The 21,582-nt window shown below is 42.7% G+C and overlaps 1 protein-coding gene across 3 annotated transcripts in view; it reads left to right on the forward strand.

Moving 5' to 3' along the window:
• The window catches only part of LOC147197849 (contactin-associated protein-like 5), a 200,970-nt gene that overhangs the window by 79,264 nt on the left and 100,124 nt on the right, over nt 1-21,582 (forward strand). For all 3 annotated transcript variants that reach the window (XM_086123341.1, XM_086123342.1, XM_086123343.1), the window contains 5 exons: nt 4,197-4,400; nt 11,594-11,778; nt 12,703-12,846; nt 19,534-19,807; nt 19,965-20,108. In XM_086123341.1, the coding sequence (XP_085979467.1) occupies nt 4,197-4,400; nt 11,594-11,778; nt 12,703-12,846; nt 19,534-19,807; nt 19,965-20,108 (951 nt within the window). The remainder of the gene's footprint in view (nt 1-4,196; nt 4,401-11,593; nt 11,779-12,702; nt 12,847-19,533; nt 19,808-19,964; nt 20,109-21,582) is intronic.

Raw genomic sequence — 21,582 nt, forward strand, 5'->3', positions numbered from 1 at the left:
CTTGTGAGGATAAAGCGGATCAGAAAATGGTTGGATGGATATTCATTATCATCATCATGAATAATTGCCAAAGTGCATAATTTTTTTGTCTTTTACAACGGTCGCGTTGTGAGGCTACCAGATCAATATCGTCCCAGATGCCTCACGACCAGTCGTTGAGTATGACAACTCAAAATCAGCTATGAGACAATTCGTTTGTCTGCGACACATCTGTCGGCTCAAAATCGGGCTACATTCGTGGTGTCTGACGTCCACATTAGTCTACTTTCAGCCACCAAATAGTCATGTGTGCCAGGCGCCATGTAAAAAAAAAATCCATGGTCCGCTTTGACTGCTAGCATTGCGCAAAGCTGTCTGCCAAATTTACAATCACGCTAAACGAGGCTTGCACAGCCATGAAAATCAAGATGCGGCAGTTTGTACGCCTGAGTGCACCTGCATTGGCTACAAATATACAGTAGAGCCCTATGAAGCATGTTTTCAGACCAAAGACAACAGGCATAAAGTGCTTCATTAAAAGGCCCAGTTGGTTTAGCTGGCATTGAGAGAGTCGCAATGCAAAACTACATCAGCAAATGAAAGGACAACATTGGAAATAGAAACGTGCCTACACTCACTGACTCTTAATTAACCTTATAATGTTCGCCGTGGCATACCTGTTTATAATGTTATGTGTTTAAGCGTGTGTGTGAGAGCTGAGAGGGTATGTGCTCACGTTTTCTACTGCTGTCAGGCCAGCCTCTACTTGAAAGATGATGTTAAGCCAGCCTCTGCTTGGATTGTCAATATCTGTTTTCCACACTCATTTTCTGGCAATGCAAGTGCATGTTTTGGTACAAGAGATGAATTAGTGTTTTAGTTGTTGACAGAAAACTAATACTATCAGCATTTATTGAGCGGCAGAATGTGCCCAGTAAGATGCTCTCTGATGCCGACACCGAAATTCACTGCTAAACTTGCAATGTTCATTTGCTAATGTTTGACTTTTGATTCTAAATTTTAAAACTCTCAGCTCATCTGCGCTCAAGGTCACAAGATAGCGAGGAAGTAGAAACATTCCAAACCTCCTCCTAAAATCATGTCAAGAGTTCCTTCACTCAGCATTGCATCTAGCGACAAATACTATTGACATAATTGAAACGCTTTAAATGGAAAGTGATATGCTTTCAAATGAGATCCGACACACAAACTGGATCAAATATTGTGCCTTTATGAAAAGAAAAAAAATATTAGTTTTAGGATTATTTTGTTTTGTTTATTTTTAAATTACCAACAGGTTTATTGTTGTGGTTGCGGTTTGCACTGCTGTCTTATTACACTGCATCATATATGGGGCTGCTGCTAATATTTTGATTACTTTATTTTGATACAAAGAACAGCGTAGATGCAAACTCCAATTACTGATTTTGAATAAATGCATGAAACAGATTCCCAGTGAAGGCATTTCGGGCTGTTATAACTGCAGGTCTACTTAATGAAGTATCCCATGAGTTCTCATGATAACAGTTTTCGAATAATGTTTAAAAAAAAAAAAACAAGCCCCCCTCCCAAAAAAAAAAAAACACTTCTAAGGACTTCACTTGGAAACAGGGCAATTAAAAGCAGTGAGTGTAGCGGACAATGTCACAATGAGCGGTTTTATGGCGTCCAACTGTCTCACACACACTTCACCGTCAGTGTTAGACAAACATAAAGGCTGTCTCGCCGTTGCTGCCGCTGCCGTATTCTTCAGATGATCAGTTTCAGCCTTCAAAGGAAAATAAGACCGTCTGCTTTAGCAGAGCTCATCTACAGTCACATTGTCATGCATGGCCCTGGTTACCACATTGGAGTGTGGTGTCTCTCACAAGAAGGATTATGTAAAGGTGGCGGCCAAAATGCTACCTCGCCGCCAATCGATTGTACACTCCATGAATGATGAGGGAAGCTGAGATATTCTTCTCAGTCCCCGCAATGTGAGGGAAGACATTTGCAAATTGAAATGTCATTTTTATTGGGAGCCGAACACTTTTCTTTTCTCATTGAGATCACAGTTATTGTTATTATGATTGAACATCCCGCAGTCGGCTCAACTGCAGAGGCCGTTCTCAACAAAAACCCAGAGCAAACAACTCAACATCAGGGAGTTGGGACGAGCTATCACCTATAAAGGGGACCAAAAAGTACTTTGCTTTGTCTCTCGAGTGCCTGGAAACCAATCAAGTGTGATATGAAACAACGAAATACTGCAATTCGGTTGTTATTGACCTATTTGTAAAATGTTTCAATGAATGAGCTATAATTGCTTCCACAAACAAAAAACAGAATCCACGTTATCTTCTCCGGGCTTACGCAGCTTGGAGTCACTTGTCACGAGTGAACGTGCAGCCACCCCTCGCGTCGCCCCATGTCGTCATAGTAACAAAAGGTATACTCGCCATTGGGCCAGCAGTCTGTGAAATGTGGTGTGCAGAGCGTAATGTTCAAAAAAATCCTTGAGGTATTATCATAAAATCATGCCACAGATATGTTAGAAAGACATTGTTTTGTGTCATGTGCAAATGCATAATGTCTCATTCAAGTAAAATATGGCTTGTATCATTGCTGATGTTGTATGTATGTATGTATGTATTTATTTTTGTTCACATTGTCATCTTTGTCATGACTCCAACACTTTGAAAGTGGAAATAGTAACACGAGGAATGCATAAAGTCAGTTCCGAAATGACAGCATCGACAATTTTCATTCGATATATTTGCTGCATTAGATGCATTTTTCTGCTTGTAATCGTGGTGGCTCGTATTACCCATGCATCTACTTAAAACATTAAATGTTGGGAAAAAGAAAATTGGGGATACCATTTCAAATTGCTATCATCACTGTAGTTAGTAAATGTAGTCCCTTAAACTCATTGAAAATTGTTTATAAAATATTCTGAAAGGAGAAACACAACAACAATGACCCACCGGTGTATTTTGGTGACCAATCACAGTTCACCCACAATCATCTGGTCTTGACTCGAGCATCCCTGCAACCCTGAACTGGATAAATGGTAGAAATTTGAAGATTGTCGTGCAATTTTAATAGTTCATCCTTGGCTATGCTACCCAAGTGCCTTAAATTGGTGCACCTGTACAGTATTGTCAAGTTGGCCTTTTGGCCCGGCGATCAATCCAGGATGCTGTCCGCCCCAGTCTTCTGGAACAGACTTGAGTTTCTCTGCAACACTGAACAGGATAAACAGTAGAGACCAAGCTTGTTGCTTTGGGCACCCCAACTATACAAGAGGAGCCCCTGTGCAGTCAGGTGGTCCTGTTTTTCATTTAATTCCTTGTAATTGTCATTCGAATTCCCCGGGGAGCAGGATTAACTTTATTCTAGCCACTTACTTTGACGAGTTTTGTCAGTTTGTAAAGAAACAGCTTTTTAAAAAATATGTTTGTTGCTTTTTTTGTGTATGTTTTTATTATTGCTCCTCTGCGGGGAGAGCCGACTGTGCGGAGCTACAGGCGCAGTCGCTTGCATAGCATTACTTTGTATTTATGGAGCACACCGTAGCGCTCCAGGCAACACAAAGTGCTTCACAGATCACAAAACAAACAGGAGTGGTATAAAACAAACAAGCGGCCTGCAGAGTTTTAAAGCACATGGTTGAGGAACAAGTTGCCCCCACTGAAGAGTGTTTTATTTATTTTTATTTTTTTGCTGTGTGTGTCATGTTAGTTTCCGCGCCGTTGTGGCCCTTCAGGAGATAAGCGGCAGGTCCTGCGCCTGCATGCCCCCCCACCTCAGGGGAGACATGAACATTAACACATATAATGACCGATTGTTTTGCCCCACAGCCACTGCATATTGGAACCATTTTTCACACGCCGCACTGTAGTAGACCATGCGGGCATTCTGACATCAAAAACAAAATGGCCTTTTTTTGGGGGGGGGCAAAAGAAAACTTTTATTTTGTTCTGTAACAAATCATTTCACTCCCGCGGGGGAAAAAAAATACTTTTAGGACTTCATGCCATAAAAATGGTCCATCTTGACCCGCATTAGTGCTCGTTGGATGCTTAAGTTTGATGCTAAGCTTTAAAAATAACACAATGTCCGGACAAATTACAGATTGAGATCATAAATATCATTTTGACAGCAGGCACACTCCACATCTCATTGTCAAGTTATTCTGCACTGATGCAAGATTTGCTCTGTTTTACCCGTCTCAGAGTCCTATGTGGCAGATTTTGATGGCAGAAGCTCCCTGCTGTATCGATTTAACCAAAAGTCCATGTCCACCGTGAAAGATGTCATCTCGCTGCTGTTTAAGAGTCAGCAGGCCAACGGGGTTTTGCTGCATGGCGAGGGGCAGAGAGGCGACTATATCACTCTGGAGCTCCATCGGGGAAAACTGGACTTCTACCTCAACTTAGGTGATGCATGTTTTATGAATTTCACACTTTAAACTGACATCTCACCAGACACTGTATCTCTTAAATACTGTACACTTACAGCCAAATGCTGTATTAAGACACATTATGTTGCTTACATTTCATTTGCATTGAGGCAGTTTTGTGTTTGTTTTATAAAATACTGTAAGAAAACAATATGTGGACTGAGACTGCTGAACAAGTATATTCAACTGCCTGTTTCCAAACACAAGCACAACATTGAGAATCATGCAGTGCTTTGAGGCACCTTATACAGCTTCTCTGAGAAGTCAGAAATTAATGAAGCGTAAATTTCAGTCACAACAGTTCACAAATGTTTCTGTTTAATCAATGTTGACATCTGAATCCAAAATAGTCATGCGTTTTTACATTTGTTTCCATTTTTTTTTTGGAAACCAGTTTATTTTAAAATCACTGGATTGCAATAATAATTCAATGTCAGTTAAGCGCTGCTACATAATGGTGTAAAGTTAACCCCTTACGTAAACATGAATAACAATGCATTTGATTATTGCCAATGTTGTTGACTTAGGTATGGCCCTTGGGTGTTGGTTTAATTTCTTAAGCACTGTATATATTTTTCTGTCTTTTCATAAGGCTATACAAGGCAAAAGTGGTATTTTTTATCTTAGACATGTGAATTGCAAGGTAACTCATGATATGAAATTATAATGAAGTTTCACCAGCGCAGATAGCACGAACCTCTCACATCGCATCTGAAAGGATTTGCGCTTCGGAATAGCATTGAGATTGAGTCGGGCTGCTGACAAAACTGTTGCAACTCAATGTTGGCGGGATGGGAGTGTGAAGGTGGGTATTGAGCAAGGCACTCCTTGTGCCCCCCTTCATTACAGAATCTCCCCTTGCATGCTTGCATGTGTATGATTTGATTCTCGATGTGATGTTCAACACAAAATAAACGGCAGAGTATAAATTCAATTTCGCATTAAGACAGGGGTCGCCAACCGCCGTGCCGCGGACCTGCACCGGTTCGTGGGGCATTTGGTACCGGGCCGCAGAGAAAGAATAAATAACTTACATTACTTCCATTTTATTCATTTCAGAATCTGAAAGATGTTTTATTTAAAAAAATTACCGAATTCTCCATTACATTCGTCTACAGCAAGGGTCCCCAACCTTTTTTGCCCCACGGACCGGTTTATGTCAGACAATATTTTCAGGGACCGGCATTTAAGGTGTGGCGGAAATAATACAACAAAATAATATGGTATGAGCTGCATGAAAACTGTGGCGTTTTTGAAATATCATAACAATAAACACAAGGAGCGTATAATCTCGCCACAACACTCTGATCGCGATGGTAATGTTTAATGCCTTCAAAATACGATACAATGCAAATTCAAAGTGCATGAAAATGACGACTCACCACAGCCCCGAGCTTGATTTTCTGCAACCAGACGGTCCCATCTCGTGGTAAGAGGAGACAATGACACTACAAGTGTGTGTTTTATGTCCAGTCTACTTCGTAATTTTGTTCTAGTCTCCGTTGCTGCAGAAAACCCCCGCCTCACACAGGTAGCATGTCGGAAGTAGCAACAGTGCTATTGTGGCGATCTCAGAATATTCAGCCATAACTTTAATCCAGTTGTCTCCAATGTCCTTTTAAGGCCGCCGTCATTTGCGATCTCCAGGAGTTTTTGGACAAATTTTTTAAAGTCTTTTTTTTTTTTTTGCGTAATCGGTCACGTGACACAGAAGCGTGGTTTGACGCGTGTCAAGCGTGACACAGACGGATGTAACGGAGAATCCGGTAATTTTTCAAAATAAAACATCTTTCGTATTCCAAAATAAATAAAACGGAATTAAGGCAAGTTCTTTCTGTACGGCCCGGTACCAAATGCCCTGCGAACCGGTACCGGTCCACGGACCGGCGGTTGGGGACCCCTGGTCTACAGTATGTCACTCTTGACGCAGGTAAAGGCGCGCTTCTCTGTCTTACCACTGAAATGAAACCTGGGAGCTAGCAAAATGAGTAAAAAAACAAATGTCTTTGCAAAGTTTCTTTGGGAAGGGGAAAAGGCCCAGCCAGGAGACAGAAGAGGAGCCTACGACTTCCAAGAAAAAGAAGGCAACATTTAATTGACAATAGCCGGAGTCCTACTTAAAATACGGATTTATATCAAAGGGAGATTCTCATGCATCAAGCCCACTCTGCATAATATGGGGATGGTGAGTCGTATTTTTCATTCACTTTGTATTTTATTTGGAAGGCAGTTTTAAAGGTTACCATCCAGAGAGTGTTGCGGCCAGATAGGACGTCCTTTTGTCATGATTCATGTTTATTATTACGTTTCAAAAATACCATCGTTTTCATGCAGGTCATATGATATTATTTTTTGTATGAATTCGTCACACCTTCAAGGCCGGTCCCCTGAAAATATTGTCTGACATTAAACCGGTTCGTGGGATCGCTGCATTAAGGGATTGTAAGCAACATCATTGTTATGCGCACACATGTGTGTATATAATTAAAAAAAAAAAATTCCTCATCTCACCCCTCGGGTGGTGTCCGTCCCTCATTCAGCTCGGGTCCTCTACCAGAGGGCAGGAAGCTTGAGGGTTCTGCGCAGTATCCTTGCTGTTCCCAGCATTGCACATTTCTGGACTGAGATGTCCGATGTTGTTCCCGGGATCTGTTGCAACCACTCATCTAGTTTGGGGGTCACTGCCCCGACCGAGTGCTCCGACCACCACAGGCACGACTGTCACCTTTACCTTCCAGGCTCTCTCCAGCTCCTCTCTGAGCCCTTGGTATTTCTCGAGTTTCTTGTGTTCCTTCTTTCTGATGTTTCCATCACTTGGGACCGCAACATCCACTACAACGGCTTTCCTCTGCCCTTTATCTATGATCACGATATCTGGTTGGCTCGCCATTACCATCTTGTCAGTCTGGATCTGGAAGTCCCACAGGATCTTCGCTCTGTCATTCTCCACCACCTTCTGAGGTGTTTCCCATTTTGACCTTGGGGTTTCCAGTCCATACTCCGCACAGATGTTTCGGTAGATTATGCCAGCCACCTGGTTATGGCGTTCCATGTAGGCTTTTCCTGCCAGCATCTTACACCCTGCAGTTATGTGTTGGGTCGTCTCAGGTGCCTCTTTGCACAACCTACACCTTGGGTCTTGTCTGGTGTGGTATATCTGGGCCTCAATGGCTCTGGTGTTCAGGGCCTGCTCCTGAGCAGCCAGGATGAGTTCCTCTGTGCTGTCCTTCAGGCCAGCCCTCTCTAGCCACTGATAGGACTTCTTGAGATCGGCCACTTCAGTTATGGTCCGGTGGTACATCCCGTGTAGGGGCTTGTCCTCCCATGATGGTCCCTCTTCCAGCGCCTCATCTTCTGTTCCCCATTGTCTGAGGCATTCTCTGAGTACGTCATCCGTTGGAGCCTTCTCCTTGATGTATTCATGGAGCTTGGATGTTTCATCCTGGACAGTGGCTCTCACACTCACTAGTCCCCGGCCTCCTTCCTTTCGGCTTGCGTACGGTCTCAGGGTGCTGGATTTGGGATGGAACCCTCATGCATGGTTAGGAGCTTTCGGGTCTTAACGTCCGTGGTCTGAATCTCTTCCTTTGGCCACCTTATTATTCCTGCAGGGTATCTGATCACTGGCAGGGCATAGCTGTTTATTGCCCGGGTCTTATTCTTGCCATTGAGCTGGTTTCTTAGGACTTGCCTCACTCGCTGGAGGTATTTGGCCGTAGCCGCTTTCCTTGTTGCCAGTTCGAGGTTGCCATTGGCTTGTGGTATACCGAGGTACTTGAAGCTGTCCTCAATGTCTGCTATTGTTCCTTCAGGGAGTGAGACCCCTTCAGTGCCGACTACCTTTCCTCTCTTAGTCACCATCCGACTACATTTCTCAAGCCCAAATGACATCCCGATGTCGCTGCTGTAGATCCTGGTTGTGTGGATCAGGGAGTCTATGTCCCTTTCGCTCTTAGCGTACAGCTTTATGTCATCCAAGTAGAGGAGGTGACTGATCGTAGCTCCATTTCTGAGGCGGTATCCATAGCCTGTCTTGGTGATTACTTAGCTTAGGGGGTTCAGTCCTATGCAGAACAGCAGTGGGGAGAGTGCATCACATTGGTATATGCCACATTTGATGGACACTTGGGTAAGTGGCTTGCCATTGGCTTCAAGTGTGGTTTTCCACATCCTCATCGAGTTCGCAACGAAGGCTCTTCGGGTCCTGTTCACCTTATACAACTCCAAGCATTCAGTGATCCATGTATGTGGCATCGAGTCATAGGCTTTCTTGTAATCAATCCAGGCTGTGCACACATTGGTATGTCGGGACCTGCAGTCTTGTGCGACTGTTCTGTCAACCAGCAGTTGAACATGTTTGGCTCCTCTGGTATCTCTACCAATGCCCTTCTGTGCTTTGCTCATGTATTGATCCATGTGTCCACTTATCTTAGCCGCAATGATGCCTGACATGAGCTTCCATGTTGTGGAGAGACAGCCCTTCACCGAGTAAAGAGAACTCTCCCCGGGGCACCCGCCGGCTTCTCCGGGATTGCTTGTGTTGCCGCACTGGGCGCGTTGCATTCTCACGTCGTCAAGCTTGTAACCATAACTTTCGCCGTTTTTTTCTGAAAGGGGTGTTTACCAGAACTCTATAAAAGACTAGATCTCTGTGTGTGCTCTTTCCATTCTGACAACCCACGGCAATAGATCAGTCAATAGTCTGGCTGCGTGCGCATCTTGGCGGCAGAAGACGCGTGCACAGCCAGACTATTGACTGATCAGCGCGCGCATCTTGGCGGCAGAAAATGCACGCGCAGCCAGAATTAATGTATGCATACGTCACACGAAACTGGTCTATTGTGCACTGCTGTTATGTGTGACCTCCTTCTCCCATATGCCTTTCCAGTACCTTTTCAGTTTCCAGTCTTGGTGGGTCTGCTCTGCTGTTAGAACCCTGCCTCTGATCGTACACTTTTGCAAGGTTGTGTTACAAACAGCCTGTTTATTCGTCTGGCCATATTCTCTTTCGTGTACCTCTTTAGGCGACTGGACAAGGCTCATTAATCTTAAGTTGTGAAGCAATTGCCGTTTGTAGATGTTGGAACACTGAGCTACTAGTTGTTTCATGGTCAACTGTGACTCTGGGTTTCGAAATAACCATTCAGCCCACATTCTCTGCATGTAACCCCTCTGACTAGGGTTTCTTGAGTAGTAGCATTCCAACAGAGCCATGTTTTCGTATCTCGCCCATCTCCGCTTTGTTCCAGTAGCCCATTTTTCTTTTCTTTGTAGAGTGGCTTGTTTTCAATCCAGATTTTGGGAGGCAATTTCTGAGTCGTTATGTTTGGTAGAATCTTTAGAAACTCTGGGGTGCACGCTGGTATTTATTTTTTTAAAGTTATTATTTTTATTCACATTGATTGTGAAGTACTCTATTGTAATGTAGAGGTTTGGCGTTCTTGATGTTCTATCTTGGAAGATAAAGGTAACTGGGTTTTTTTTTGTTGTTTTTTTGGTAATACCCTCAAATATGTGAAATGCTCTTCTTTAATGCCACACACCGGCCTCTTTTCTATTGATGCATGAAGGTGAGAGTCCTTGCATGGGACACTATACAGACAATCGTCCCTGAATCTGCAAAGGTGATTTTAGGAACAGTTTAGTAACAGGTTCTTCAGTGGAACACAGCCAAAGTTATATAGTTTTTTTTTTTTTTTTTTTTGATATTCTTGTTGTTGTGCAGATTGTGACGACATGGTATTATTAAGAGATGGATTAAATCACTAAATACCCACTGAAAGCCAAGGTCCAAAACTCACCTCCCGCCGATAGATAGAGTCTATTTTTTTTTTAATTATTATTAATCGTTATGTACTGCAGTTGGCTGGCAAACAGTTTTGCCCACCTGGGACAAGCTCCAACTTACACAAGCAGAGTCAAAATTGGATAGATGGAGAATCGATATATCCAGGTTGGTTTTAAAGTCCAACGAAACGTCAATTTGTCAAGTGAACATTTTTTTAGGATACGCACACACACACACACAAAAAAACCATGATGTTCGTAGATGGAAGTACAGTTGAATAAACTACAAGTACATATGCTATTTTCCTTTGATCACAAACAGACAGTTTTGCTACATTATAATTTTGATATTTGAACTTATTGGTTACTTTAGCTCAAACAGTTTTGCTTTGTTTGTTTTTTTCCCCGAGTGTTACTTACCTGCATTTTACCTTCGGTGGAAGTCTGTCCTTCATTGAACATCAGCTGATAAAGTCAAGTCAAGTCAACTGTATTTATAGAGCACTTTCAAACAGCCATCGCTGCTTACAAAGTGCTGTACATGGAGCAATTTAACATGCACAATAAACAGTAAAACAAATCGGTAATAAAGATGTGTCAAACACCGTCACGTGACACTCTGAAAAAGGTGAAAGACTTCCACTGAAACATGTCGGGTATTTGCGATTTCACAACCTAAAAATTATTATTTGAGAAAAAGGTACCAACAAGGTCAATTCAAAGTAAGAGAAGGAATAAACGTTATTCAGTGACAATTTTGCCATTTTGTCAACAACATGCAAACTGCACACAGGAAGGCCGGAGCCGGGATCAAAGCCACGACCTCTGTACTGTGAGGTCGACGCGCTCACCACTGGACAACACTTTGTCAATGTAATTTGCTGTTTATTCAGCTTGGGTTGGGTTAGGGTGGATCCTGGGGCACAGAAGTCAGGAAGCAGACTATCGTATCACTCCAACTAGTTGCCATCCTGCCTGTTCCAAAACCCAAGTGCTTACACATCAACTGCAGTCCAGTGCTCACCATAAGTAGAGTGTACTTACTGTACATATTGGGGTGAACACGCAATTAAGAAATGAAATAGTATGAAGGCAAAAAAACAAAAACAAAAACAAAACAAAAAAAAAGCTGTGGTATAAAAGTGTAGCACCGCAGGGAGTTCTCTCTGTAAAAGTAACATTTATTTGTTACCCTAATTAACAATTCCAGTATGTCCCACTATTTACTGCTGTGAAAAAGGTCATTAAAACAACAAATCTTTTTTTGAACTACCTAATGGCCAAATTACAGCTTTTGAGTTGGTGTCACGGACGCTACTGACCCCACTTGCACACTTTCGACTTATATAACACAACACCCCACACCCCCCGCTGTTTTTTCAGACGACAGCCGACCAAGTTTGAGCGTCCCCCGCATTGCCGTCACGGTGGGCAGTCTTTTGGACGACCAGCATTGGCACGCGGTGCACGTGGAGCGCTTCAACAAGCATGTCAACCTCACAGTGGACGCCCACACACACCACTTCCAAACCCAAGGGGAGGCCTACTCGCTGGAGGTGGACTATGAGGTGAGCAAATTAGCATCAATTGGTCCGAATCGGTTTGTAAAATGGAGTGCACTTGATGCATTTATCCCGCAAGCAGAGCACTGGTAACACCACACATGTGAGAAGTGGTTGAAGTCTTCCCTCTTTAGCACCGTAGAGGAAAAAAAAGAGAAGCCCAACATTTAATAGCAGAGGAAATGTATAAAGTATGGATTCAACACCCCCGTGCTCCCTCTGCATTATTCATGCTGCCAAGTGCATATTCAGGATCCCTTTAAAGCTTCCTCCTTATAAAAGTAGTCAGCCGGACATAATGCTTTCAACTCATGCAGCTAGCATTAATTAGCGGGCCAGAGCTGATAAAATCTCAACTGTTAAAAAGAGAGGTTTCAACCGTGCGCGTTGTGCAAGAACTGGCGGGCATAAGTAATGGCTCAATTCCTGAAAACCTTACCTTTTAATGACCGCATACTCCATCCCATTAATAATCAGACGCTGGAACAGGCACAGCCTTCCCGGAAAACGTTTCCCAAACGGTTGTCGGATTTGTTTTGCAGGGAGCCGCATCATGTAAGTGAGCTTGGCTTGCATTCCACGGTCTCAGAGATATGAGTTTGGATGCGTTGAGGTCAGAGCTCTCAGTTCCATCCTTGGAATACCGTTCCGAGTGTTCTTTTTAGGGAAAGTGACTTGTAATAACGACAAAAACCGAGCTTAAAATTGAGAATTGGGATCAGTCTGAGCACCGTCACCTCTTGCGTTGAACCTTTGAACCCTGGCTTGTCATAGTGGTAGAGTTACTCGCACTGCTTTCACCACTCAGACAGCCCAACTGTGGATTTGCATGTTCTCTTCATGCGTGCATGGTTTTTGTCCGATTATACCCACTGCTCCTCAGGTATGAATATCATAAATAAATTAGTATTTCCTTTATTTTTGTCACAGCTGAGCTTCGGTGGAATCCCACTTCCTGGAAAACCTGGCACGTTCCTCAGGAAGAACTTCCATGGATGCATGGAGAACCTGTACTACAATGGCATCAATATCATTGACCTGGCCAAACGACGCAAGCCACAGATACACAGTGTGGTAAGTTTGGGATTTTCTTTTTGAAAAACATTTTGGTGTGAACTATTCAACCTTCTTTCAGATTTAACCTAACTATTTTCAGCATGAAAAAGCAGATCTGCATACAGGGCCAACCACAGTATGCGCGAGTGTTGCGTCTGTTAGATGAACAATTTCATAAACTCATTCATGTTTTGGGCCAACATGAACTGAACGTTGTGTATTTTCGCTAGCGAACATTTTTTATCAACGAGCTCATTCTCGGGCCAATGAAAGGCTTTTGAAAGGCAGTTCATTTTTGTTCAAGAGTGCCAGGTTTTCTCTTTTTAGACTGCAAGAAGAAAACCCAGCTAAACGTAATGTAAACCAACCTTAATTAGGTGGAAAAGGTCATTGCTTGACAACCAAGGCCACCGGTCAGCGACAGTCACATAGGTCATCAAAATGCGATGCGTGATCTGAGGAAAAAAGTCAAATCAGCACGATGACACCTAACAGCGCTCTGACCAGCCTCTCTCCCTGTCTCGGCAAACAATAAGGCAGGGGTCCCCAACCTTTTTTGCCCCACGGACCGGTTTATGTCAGACAATATTTACACGGACCGGCATTTAAGGTGTGGCGGATAAATACTACAAAATAATTTGGTAAGAGCTGCATGAACACTGTGGTGTTTTCGAGAGATAATAATAAACACGAGGAGCGTCTAATTTGGCCGCAACACTGATCGCTATGGTAATGTTTAATGCCTTCAAAATACGATACAACGCAAATTCAAAGTGCATGAAAATGTCAACTCACCACAATGCCGAATCAGTGCGAGCCCCGAGCTTGATTTTCTGCACCCGGGCGGTCGCATCTTGGGGTAATAGGAGACAATGACACCTGAAGTGTGTGCTTTATGTCGAGTCTACTTCGTAATTTTGTTTTGGTCGCTGTTGCTGCACAAAACCCCCGCCTCACACGAGTAGCATGTTGGAAATAGCAACAGTGCTATTGTGGCGATCTCAGAGTATTCAGCCATAACTTGAATCCAGAACACCGGCAGAGTTGTTGTCTCGAACGTACTTTTAAGGCCGCCGTCATTTGCGATCTCCAGCAGTTTATTTTACTAATTTATCAAGCTCCGGCGTTTTGTTTTTAGCGTAATCAGTCACGTGACGGAGAAGCGTGGTTTGACGTGCGTCAAGAGTGACACAGACGGATGTAACGCAGAATAGGGTAATTTTTCAAAATAAAATATCTTTCGTATTCCAAAATAAATACAACTGATGTACGGTTTTATTGTGCGGCCCGGTACCAAATGCCCCGTGGACCAGTACCAGTCCGCAGACCGGCGGTTGGGGACCCATTGAATAAGGTATCGTCCCACAATAATCCATCCATCCATCCATTTTCTAATCCACTTAACCACACAGGGGTCACGGGCATGCTGGAGCCTATCCCAGAATTGGTTGCCAGCCAATCGCAGTCCGACAATAATGTTCAAGAATTTTATGAGAAGGTCAGCGGGAATTCAGGATATTTATTTATTTATTTTTATCCTGACATTTTTGTGTAAACTTTGCCCGCCCGGTTTCAGGAAGCAAATGTGGACTTCACTTACATTAACAGCGAACCTGAAACGTCACATTGATTTAACGGAATAAGGGTTGTTTTATAATGAATATTTTTGCTGCCCACTCAGCGGTAGATTAAAATGTTTACACTTCAAACATCTCCTTTATTTTCTCAAAAACTTACTTCATTTTCAGGCAGTTTAGAATGCTTTTTATAAAAAAAATATTATTCCTTTTAATCCCATGTGAAAATCAACAAATATAGTTGGAATACAATGGAACGTGATACAGTATTCGTAGTCATTATTTAAATATATATTTATTTGGGAAGGAATGATGATGCATGTTCTACAATCTACATGACCATGTTCCGCCCCTGGAACTAAAGAAATTTAAGTTAAGATGTGTTGTATATTGTACTGTATTGTACCTCTTAAATTCATAAAAAAGGAGGACCCCTTGTTTTAGCTTAGGAATGACTCCTTGTTGCTAAACCAGATCAATGAGATCCAAATTAATATTGATTTTGACTGATTAGTTCGACAAAGGATTTTTGAGCGCTTTCATCAGAGGCTGTTTCTATATATGCAATAGCATCAACTTCTTACTCTTCCCCATTATTGAAACTTAAAAAAAATAAATAATTCAATACATGTTCTTTGATGGTTGTCCGTCAGAGATGAAAGATTTATGAACAAATCTCATACTTGTTGACCGAGGTAGTTGAAAACACTTTAGTTGATTGATCCACCAAGAATCTTCCACATAATCCGATTAACCATGCATAGATTTGTGATGCAACTGTGAGAATTTTACATTTAAGGAATTCTGGGGGAGAAAATTGGATGGAGGAATCTGTAGAGTGGCCATCATTTCCATAGTGATGAAGCGATTTGGAGGGTCCGATAATCAGACGGGAACCTTGAAAACCTTCACACAACATCTCGCCCAAGCCAACCCCCAGCTTTTAAAGTGTGATTGGGGCATTAAAAGTCCTTTACTGACAACAAAAGCAGGGAGGCGGAGAGAGAGAGAGAGAGAGAGAGAGAGCAGCTGCCATGATGGGAGCTCTAATGGAATTTCAATGGGACAATCTCCCTGAGGTTGATGGAGGGGAATCTCATTGCGAGTCAAGGAGCTGTGATTGCTCTGCTCTCCTCTGCACTGCCCTGCGGGTGCCGATAAGGCCTTGGCCCGCTCCACTGCTGCCGGTCGCCCATCCCTGACATGATGCCTCCACCGTGCAGGGTTTAACCCCGGCTCAAATTTTGCTCATTTGGGTCCATGGTCGATAAATGATTTCTGTCACTTCTTGAGGGATTTTAGAGTCATCTCTGTGAAACTTTTCATGTAATCGTAGGAGGGTTTTACTAATGTCATTCAGATGTGACTTTTTGGGAAGCACTAGTCAGTCAGAATACAACCTAGGTGCCGCTTGTCAACAAAAAGTGTCCAGTTGGATAACCTAATGTTGTTCTTTTTTTTTTTCCACAATTTTGTGAAAAAAAACATGCATTTTCTTTTCATTTTTCTCAAGTAAATCCATAAATAAATGAACAATTAATAATAAAAATTAAAAAAAAGTGAATAGGTGAATCTGCGGGTGCCGAACCGCGAGTATTTGGAGTCCATCCATCCATCCATCCATTTTCCGAACCGCTTGATCCTCACTAGGGTCGCGGGGGGTGCTGGAGCCTATCCCAGCCATCTCCGGGCAGTAGGCGGGGGACACCCTGAATCAGTTGCCAGCCAATCGCAGTATTTGGAGTCCACTATTAAAAGAGTGTAGATGGTGCCCTTTGTTGGGATGAGAATCAGTACGTCCAAATCTGAGGTTATAGTTCTTACTGGTATTTGGAAAAAGAGTGGAGTCTTCAGGTCGGATATGAGATCCTGCCCCAAATGGAGGAGTTGGGAGTATCTTTAGATTTTTTTTCACAAATGAGGGAAGAATGAAACTGGTGATTGACAGGTGAATTATTTAAGTGTCTACAGTGATGTGGATTCTGCATCAGTCTGGAATGGTGAAGAAAGAGCTGACCCAAAAGTCAAAGCTTTTATTTAATGGTCGAGCTTCATTCCCACCTTCACCTATCATCATGAGCTGTTGGCCGTGACCGAAAGAACAAGATCACAAATACAAGCAGGGTAAATGAGTTTCTTCCACGGGGTTACCGGTTTGGTCATATGGGAGGGGCAGGAGAGTAGAGCCATTGCTCCTCTGCATCGGAAGGAGCCAGATGAAGTGGCTGAAGGTCAACAAACTCCCGGCTTGGTAACCTTTTGTGGTCCCCCTGCTGATATTTTGTGGCGCTCCAGTTAAAGCAACTCTTATTGTCCAAAACTTTGAGAGTAGAATCCTTGAGACGCAGAGGGAACCAAGTAGTGGCTGGTGCTCCAAAGACAGGTGTGTCCAAACTTGGTCAGACCCTGTACATGTTTTAGATACGTCCCTCCGGCGACACACCTGATTCAAATGATTCGGATCATTTTCAGGCTTCTTCACAGCTTGCTGATGAATTGTGTTGCAGGAGCAACACATCTAAAATAGGCACGACAGTGACTTTCAAGGACCGGAGCTGGACATGCCTGTCCTAAGAGATTGGAGTACATATGAGATTCATGTGATGACAGTTAAATAAATATGCAAAAGAGGTTTACTCACAGGTGAATATTGGATGAAGCTTTCTTAAAACCAACCAAGAGTGACACAGGGTGAAGATGCACCGGCTGAAGCAAACAGGTTGGCCGGAGAAGGAACTAAAGACGGACAATGAATTTTATGTGCTTAGGTGCTCAACGACTGGCCAGCAGGGAACCTATGAATGCCCCTCCATAAATTGAGGCATCCTTATTTTCCCTTCGAAAAATAAATAAATTAAAATAGATAAGTGTAATTTTCCCTGTTTATAGATGCTATTGTTCATTCACGGTCATTCGAGAGTGTTCTGATGGGTCAATTAACCACAACAGCAGCAGGCATGGGAAAATGTCTCTGATGAATCAGTCTGAAGACTTACATCGTGCTTTTAACAACTTCCCTGCATATTACAGATGATCTTACATTACGTGTGGACGGCTTCTTTAATGACGGCTCCCGTTTAAGTAGACTGACGTTGTTGCTCCACAAGTGTTGTGTGTGGCCATGTTTATGCTCCAGGGAACGACATGACGTTTGTCTCTCCCATTTGACTCATTTCCCTGCACGATATCAAAAATGTGTTGTGTTTTACAAATAATGCTTCGCCCAGTATGCACTTGTTCACCAACCACAAATGAATTATAATTTGAATGTCACTCCGAAGAAGAAATGATGTCCATCTGTTTATGAGATATTAGACAACTTCCAGGTTCATTAACAGAGAGGGCTATTATGATTCAGGCTGCAACCACCAAAGCCACTGTGATAGTAAACACACATTTATGCATCTTTATCCAGATCCTCACCAACATATAAATGTCATAATGTGTTGTGGAAATCAGTTTCTTACTTTTGTGTAATGTAAAATGTGTTCTCCTCTTTCCTGTTTTGCTATGTCAATGTGGCTGCACATAGCGGGTGGTTGCATTCGACTTTAGTCTGTCGAAATTTGACTTTCGTGAATTTGTGAATATTGAATGGCTCGTTTGTTTGTGTTCTGCTCTCTAAGCCAGATAAGGCTGGCGATTTCACATCTGTCAAGACCACTCCTTGCCTTGACATTATTTGCCAGATATTTTTTCACCCCACTTTAGAGGATATTTATTCTTGGCTCCAATTAGCACCTCCTGGGAATGACGTGAGTGTTGTGGATGTGTGAGGCTGGCCTGGACAGACCATCTTGCCAAATCATCTGGAGTTGTGAAAGCTCTAAAAGAGATGGTGTTACCAAGACGCAATCAGAGTTGAATTAGCAATCCCAACTACTCAGGATGAGTGAAGAGATTCCAGGACAAGAGCTGTGTCAGAACGTCTGCCTTTCGAAAGATAATAATGGTCTGTCTTGATGGACAATTACTTTGGAAAACGAAGTGTTCATAAAGCTATTACATATAATTTTACTGTATGATGTACCACTCCAGAGCCTTGAGAAATGAGTAAGTGTAGATCAGACCCTTTCATCTATCTATCTATGCTAGCTGTAAAACAAGATGTGCCTGTACATTTCCTGAGGGGAAAATGGCACTGAAGAAGCGTAACAAAATTTTAGATGAGTTTTTGCCATGCTTTGTTTAAAAATATTGATATTATTTCAAGCAAATGTTTACACGTTAACTATCCAACGCGGTGGTCCCCAACCTTTTCTCCGTGGCAGACTGGTTGATACAGTATAACTCAATAACCTTTGCAGACCACCAACCATTTACCAACCCGGGGCATGGGGTGCAATACTACAACAATAAACTCGTTTATTGAAACTTTGTTTCTTTTTTTCCCCCTACCAATTTTGAATGTAAATAGGTTTATTCAGAGGTATATACAGTAGATGGTTAGCCTGTCTATTGGGTGCTGCTTCTATCTATATGTGCAGTAGCATGCAATGAACAGCCTGTGTATCTTCCATGGATCCGACAAACTTCCGAAATGGGAACAGGAATATTCCAAAGAAAAAGTCTCAAATTTATGATATTTTCAAGATGTCATCATTTTGCATCTCTACAACTCAACAACTTGATGCGATATAATGACTGGAATTGAATTATTTCAGTCCAGGCGAAAATAAGCCATGTATACACCAGACTTCACAAACGGGAATAATAATACTGTATTCCACAAAAAGCCTTAGATTGATTGTGTTTTAAAGGTGCTGTTTTGGCATCAAAGGCGTACAACTGTCTGCTGATGCACTGCCATGATTGGAGTTTAATTATTTGGTGAGTGAGAGAAATCCAACTGACTTCACAAATGGGAATACTGTGTACGTTTTTCACAAAAAAGTCTTACATTTATGATGTTTTAAATGTGTCATATGTTGTGTCAAAGCCTTACAAGCTGATTCACTGAGTTTAATTATTTTGGTCTGTGTGAGAGAAAGGTTTCACGGGCCGTTCTTTAGCCATATGTTCTGTGCCCGAGCATGTCAACTTGATTTCCATACAAATAGAATTCAATCTCACATGAGACACCCTGTCCTAAAAAGAGGTGTAAATTGGAGCCTGTTTCACACTCTAGGGCAACGTGACCTTCTCGTGCTCACAGCCCCAGCTGGCGGCTTGTACCTTCCTGAGCGCCAACAGCAGCTTCCTGACACTTCCGTCAGTAGCGGCGGGGGCGTCTGCCATGGGGGACTTCTCCGCCCGCTTCCACTTCCGCACATGGAATACCGCGGGGCTGCTGCTGTCTGCGCCACTCGGCCCAAGGCCCCAGAGAGCACAGCTCCACATCCACAACGGCCGGCTGCAGCTAACCCTGTATGCCTCTGGGCACAAGTCGGAGGTCTCTCCAGGTGAGCAGAAAGGTGACACGCAAACAGAATTTAATCAGCTTGTAAAAGACTGCCCTGAAAACAGCATCAATTGCTGTATACTTGTTGCTGCCTTGAGGAGCGCATGGAGCGGAAAGGCAGAACAAATAACTCTGCCATCTCATTGGTTCTCTTGCAGATTACACAGTCAATGATGGATTGTGGCATTCTGTGAGTCTGGAGACAAGCAATTTCCTCATCCGTCTGACAGTGGATAGGGAGTTGCCATCGGAGATCGAACTGTCAGCGGCGCTGAAATCGAGAGGAAACTTTTATTTTGGAGGTTGGTGTGTATGAATCTTTTTTTTCGCTGCAAAGACCTTTTCAAAATGTTTGTAAACAATACCCTTCAGGGTACTTCTGAGTAGCAGAATGCGAGTGACTACTAGTGACCTGAACTGAAAACGAGGACAAAAACATGTTTGGGGTTGAATCACCAGATACTCCCCAGATTTTGTTATTTCCGTTTTCTTAAATAAATTAATAAATGAACAAAAATCAATCCATCAGAATTTATAGGCTAAATCGAGCGGATCTCATATACACTTTCCAAAGAAGATAATCCGACTGCCAAACGGCAAAACAAATGAATCCAATGAAAGCAGAGCACTATTTCCTTTGGAAGTTTATTTGAAAGGAAAAAACATTCTTTCCACTTCATCAAGTTTCACTAGAAAGGAAGGAGAACTTTTTTTTTTGCAGGTGACTGCAAAAAAGGTAGCTGGTACATGGATGAGCACTTGGGCATTATGTCGCAAAAATTATGTATGACCAAAAAAACAAAAACAAAAAACAAACAAGGCAAGCTCACTGGATGTCAAGTAGTATAGTCACAAAACCTGACAAAATAGTTTGGCAATGGTGAGTTTGAACCAGGCTTTTCCAGAGCAATGCATAAGACATCAAGACCTGAATGAAATCGAAAATACCAAAATCCAAGGGAAATGCAGACTGTAACAGACAAACAAACTAAAATCCTCCAACATCGGGTTTCTGGAAGACATTTTCTCATATGTACCTATAAAATGTTTGGTGCCGCAAAGTTATTTATCAAAACGTACCGGCCAGCCTTCTAGCTAACATCAGGGCTACAGGGTAGTCTCTGTTTTATCAGGAAAGGAGCATTTGCAGGTGTCCCCAACCTTTCTTGCCCCACGGACCGGTTTATGTCAGACAATATTTTCAGGGACCGGCATTTAAGGTGTGGCGGAAATAATACAACAAAATAATATGGTATGAGCTGCATGAAAACTGTGGTGTTTTTGAAATATCATAACAATAAACACAAGGAGCGTATAATCTCGCCACAACACTCTGATCGCGATGGTAATGTTTAATGCCTTCAAAATACGATACAATGCAAATTCAAAGTGCATGAAAATGACGACTCACCACAGCCCTGAGTTTGATTTTCTGCAACCAGACGGTCCCATCTCGTGGTAATAGGAGACAATGACACTTCAAGTGTGTGTTTTATGTCCAGTATACTTCGTAATTTTGTTTTAGTCGCCGTTGCTGCAGAAAACGCCCGCCTCACACAGGTAGCATGTCGGAAATAGCAACAGTGCTATTGTGGCGACCTCAGAATATTCAGCCATAACTTTAATCCAGTTATCTCAAACGTCCTTTTAAGGCCGCCATCATTTGCGATCTCCAGGAGTTTTTTGACAAAACCTTTTAAGTCTTTTTTTTTTTTTAGCGTAATCGGTCACGTGACGCAGGAGCGTGGTTTGACGAGTGTCAAGCCTGACACAGAC

Source organism: Hippocampus guttulatus, chromosome 11, assembly GCF_054856545.1.
Source record: "Hippocampus guttulatus isolate MCC_2025c chromosome 11, RoL_Hgut_1.0, whole genome shotgun sequence".
NCBI lineage: Eukaryota > Metazoa > Chordata > Actinopteri > Syngnathiformes > Syngnathidae > Hippocampus > Hippocampus guttulatus.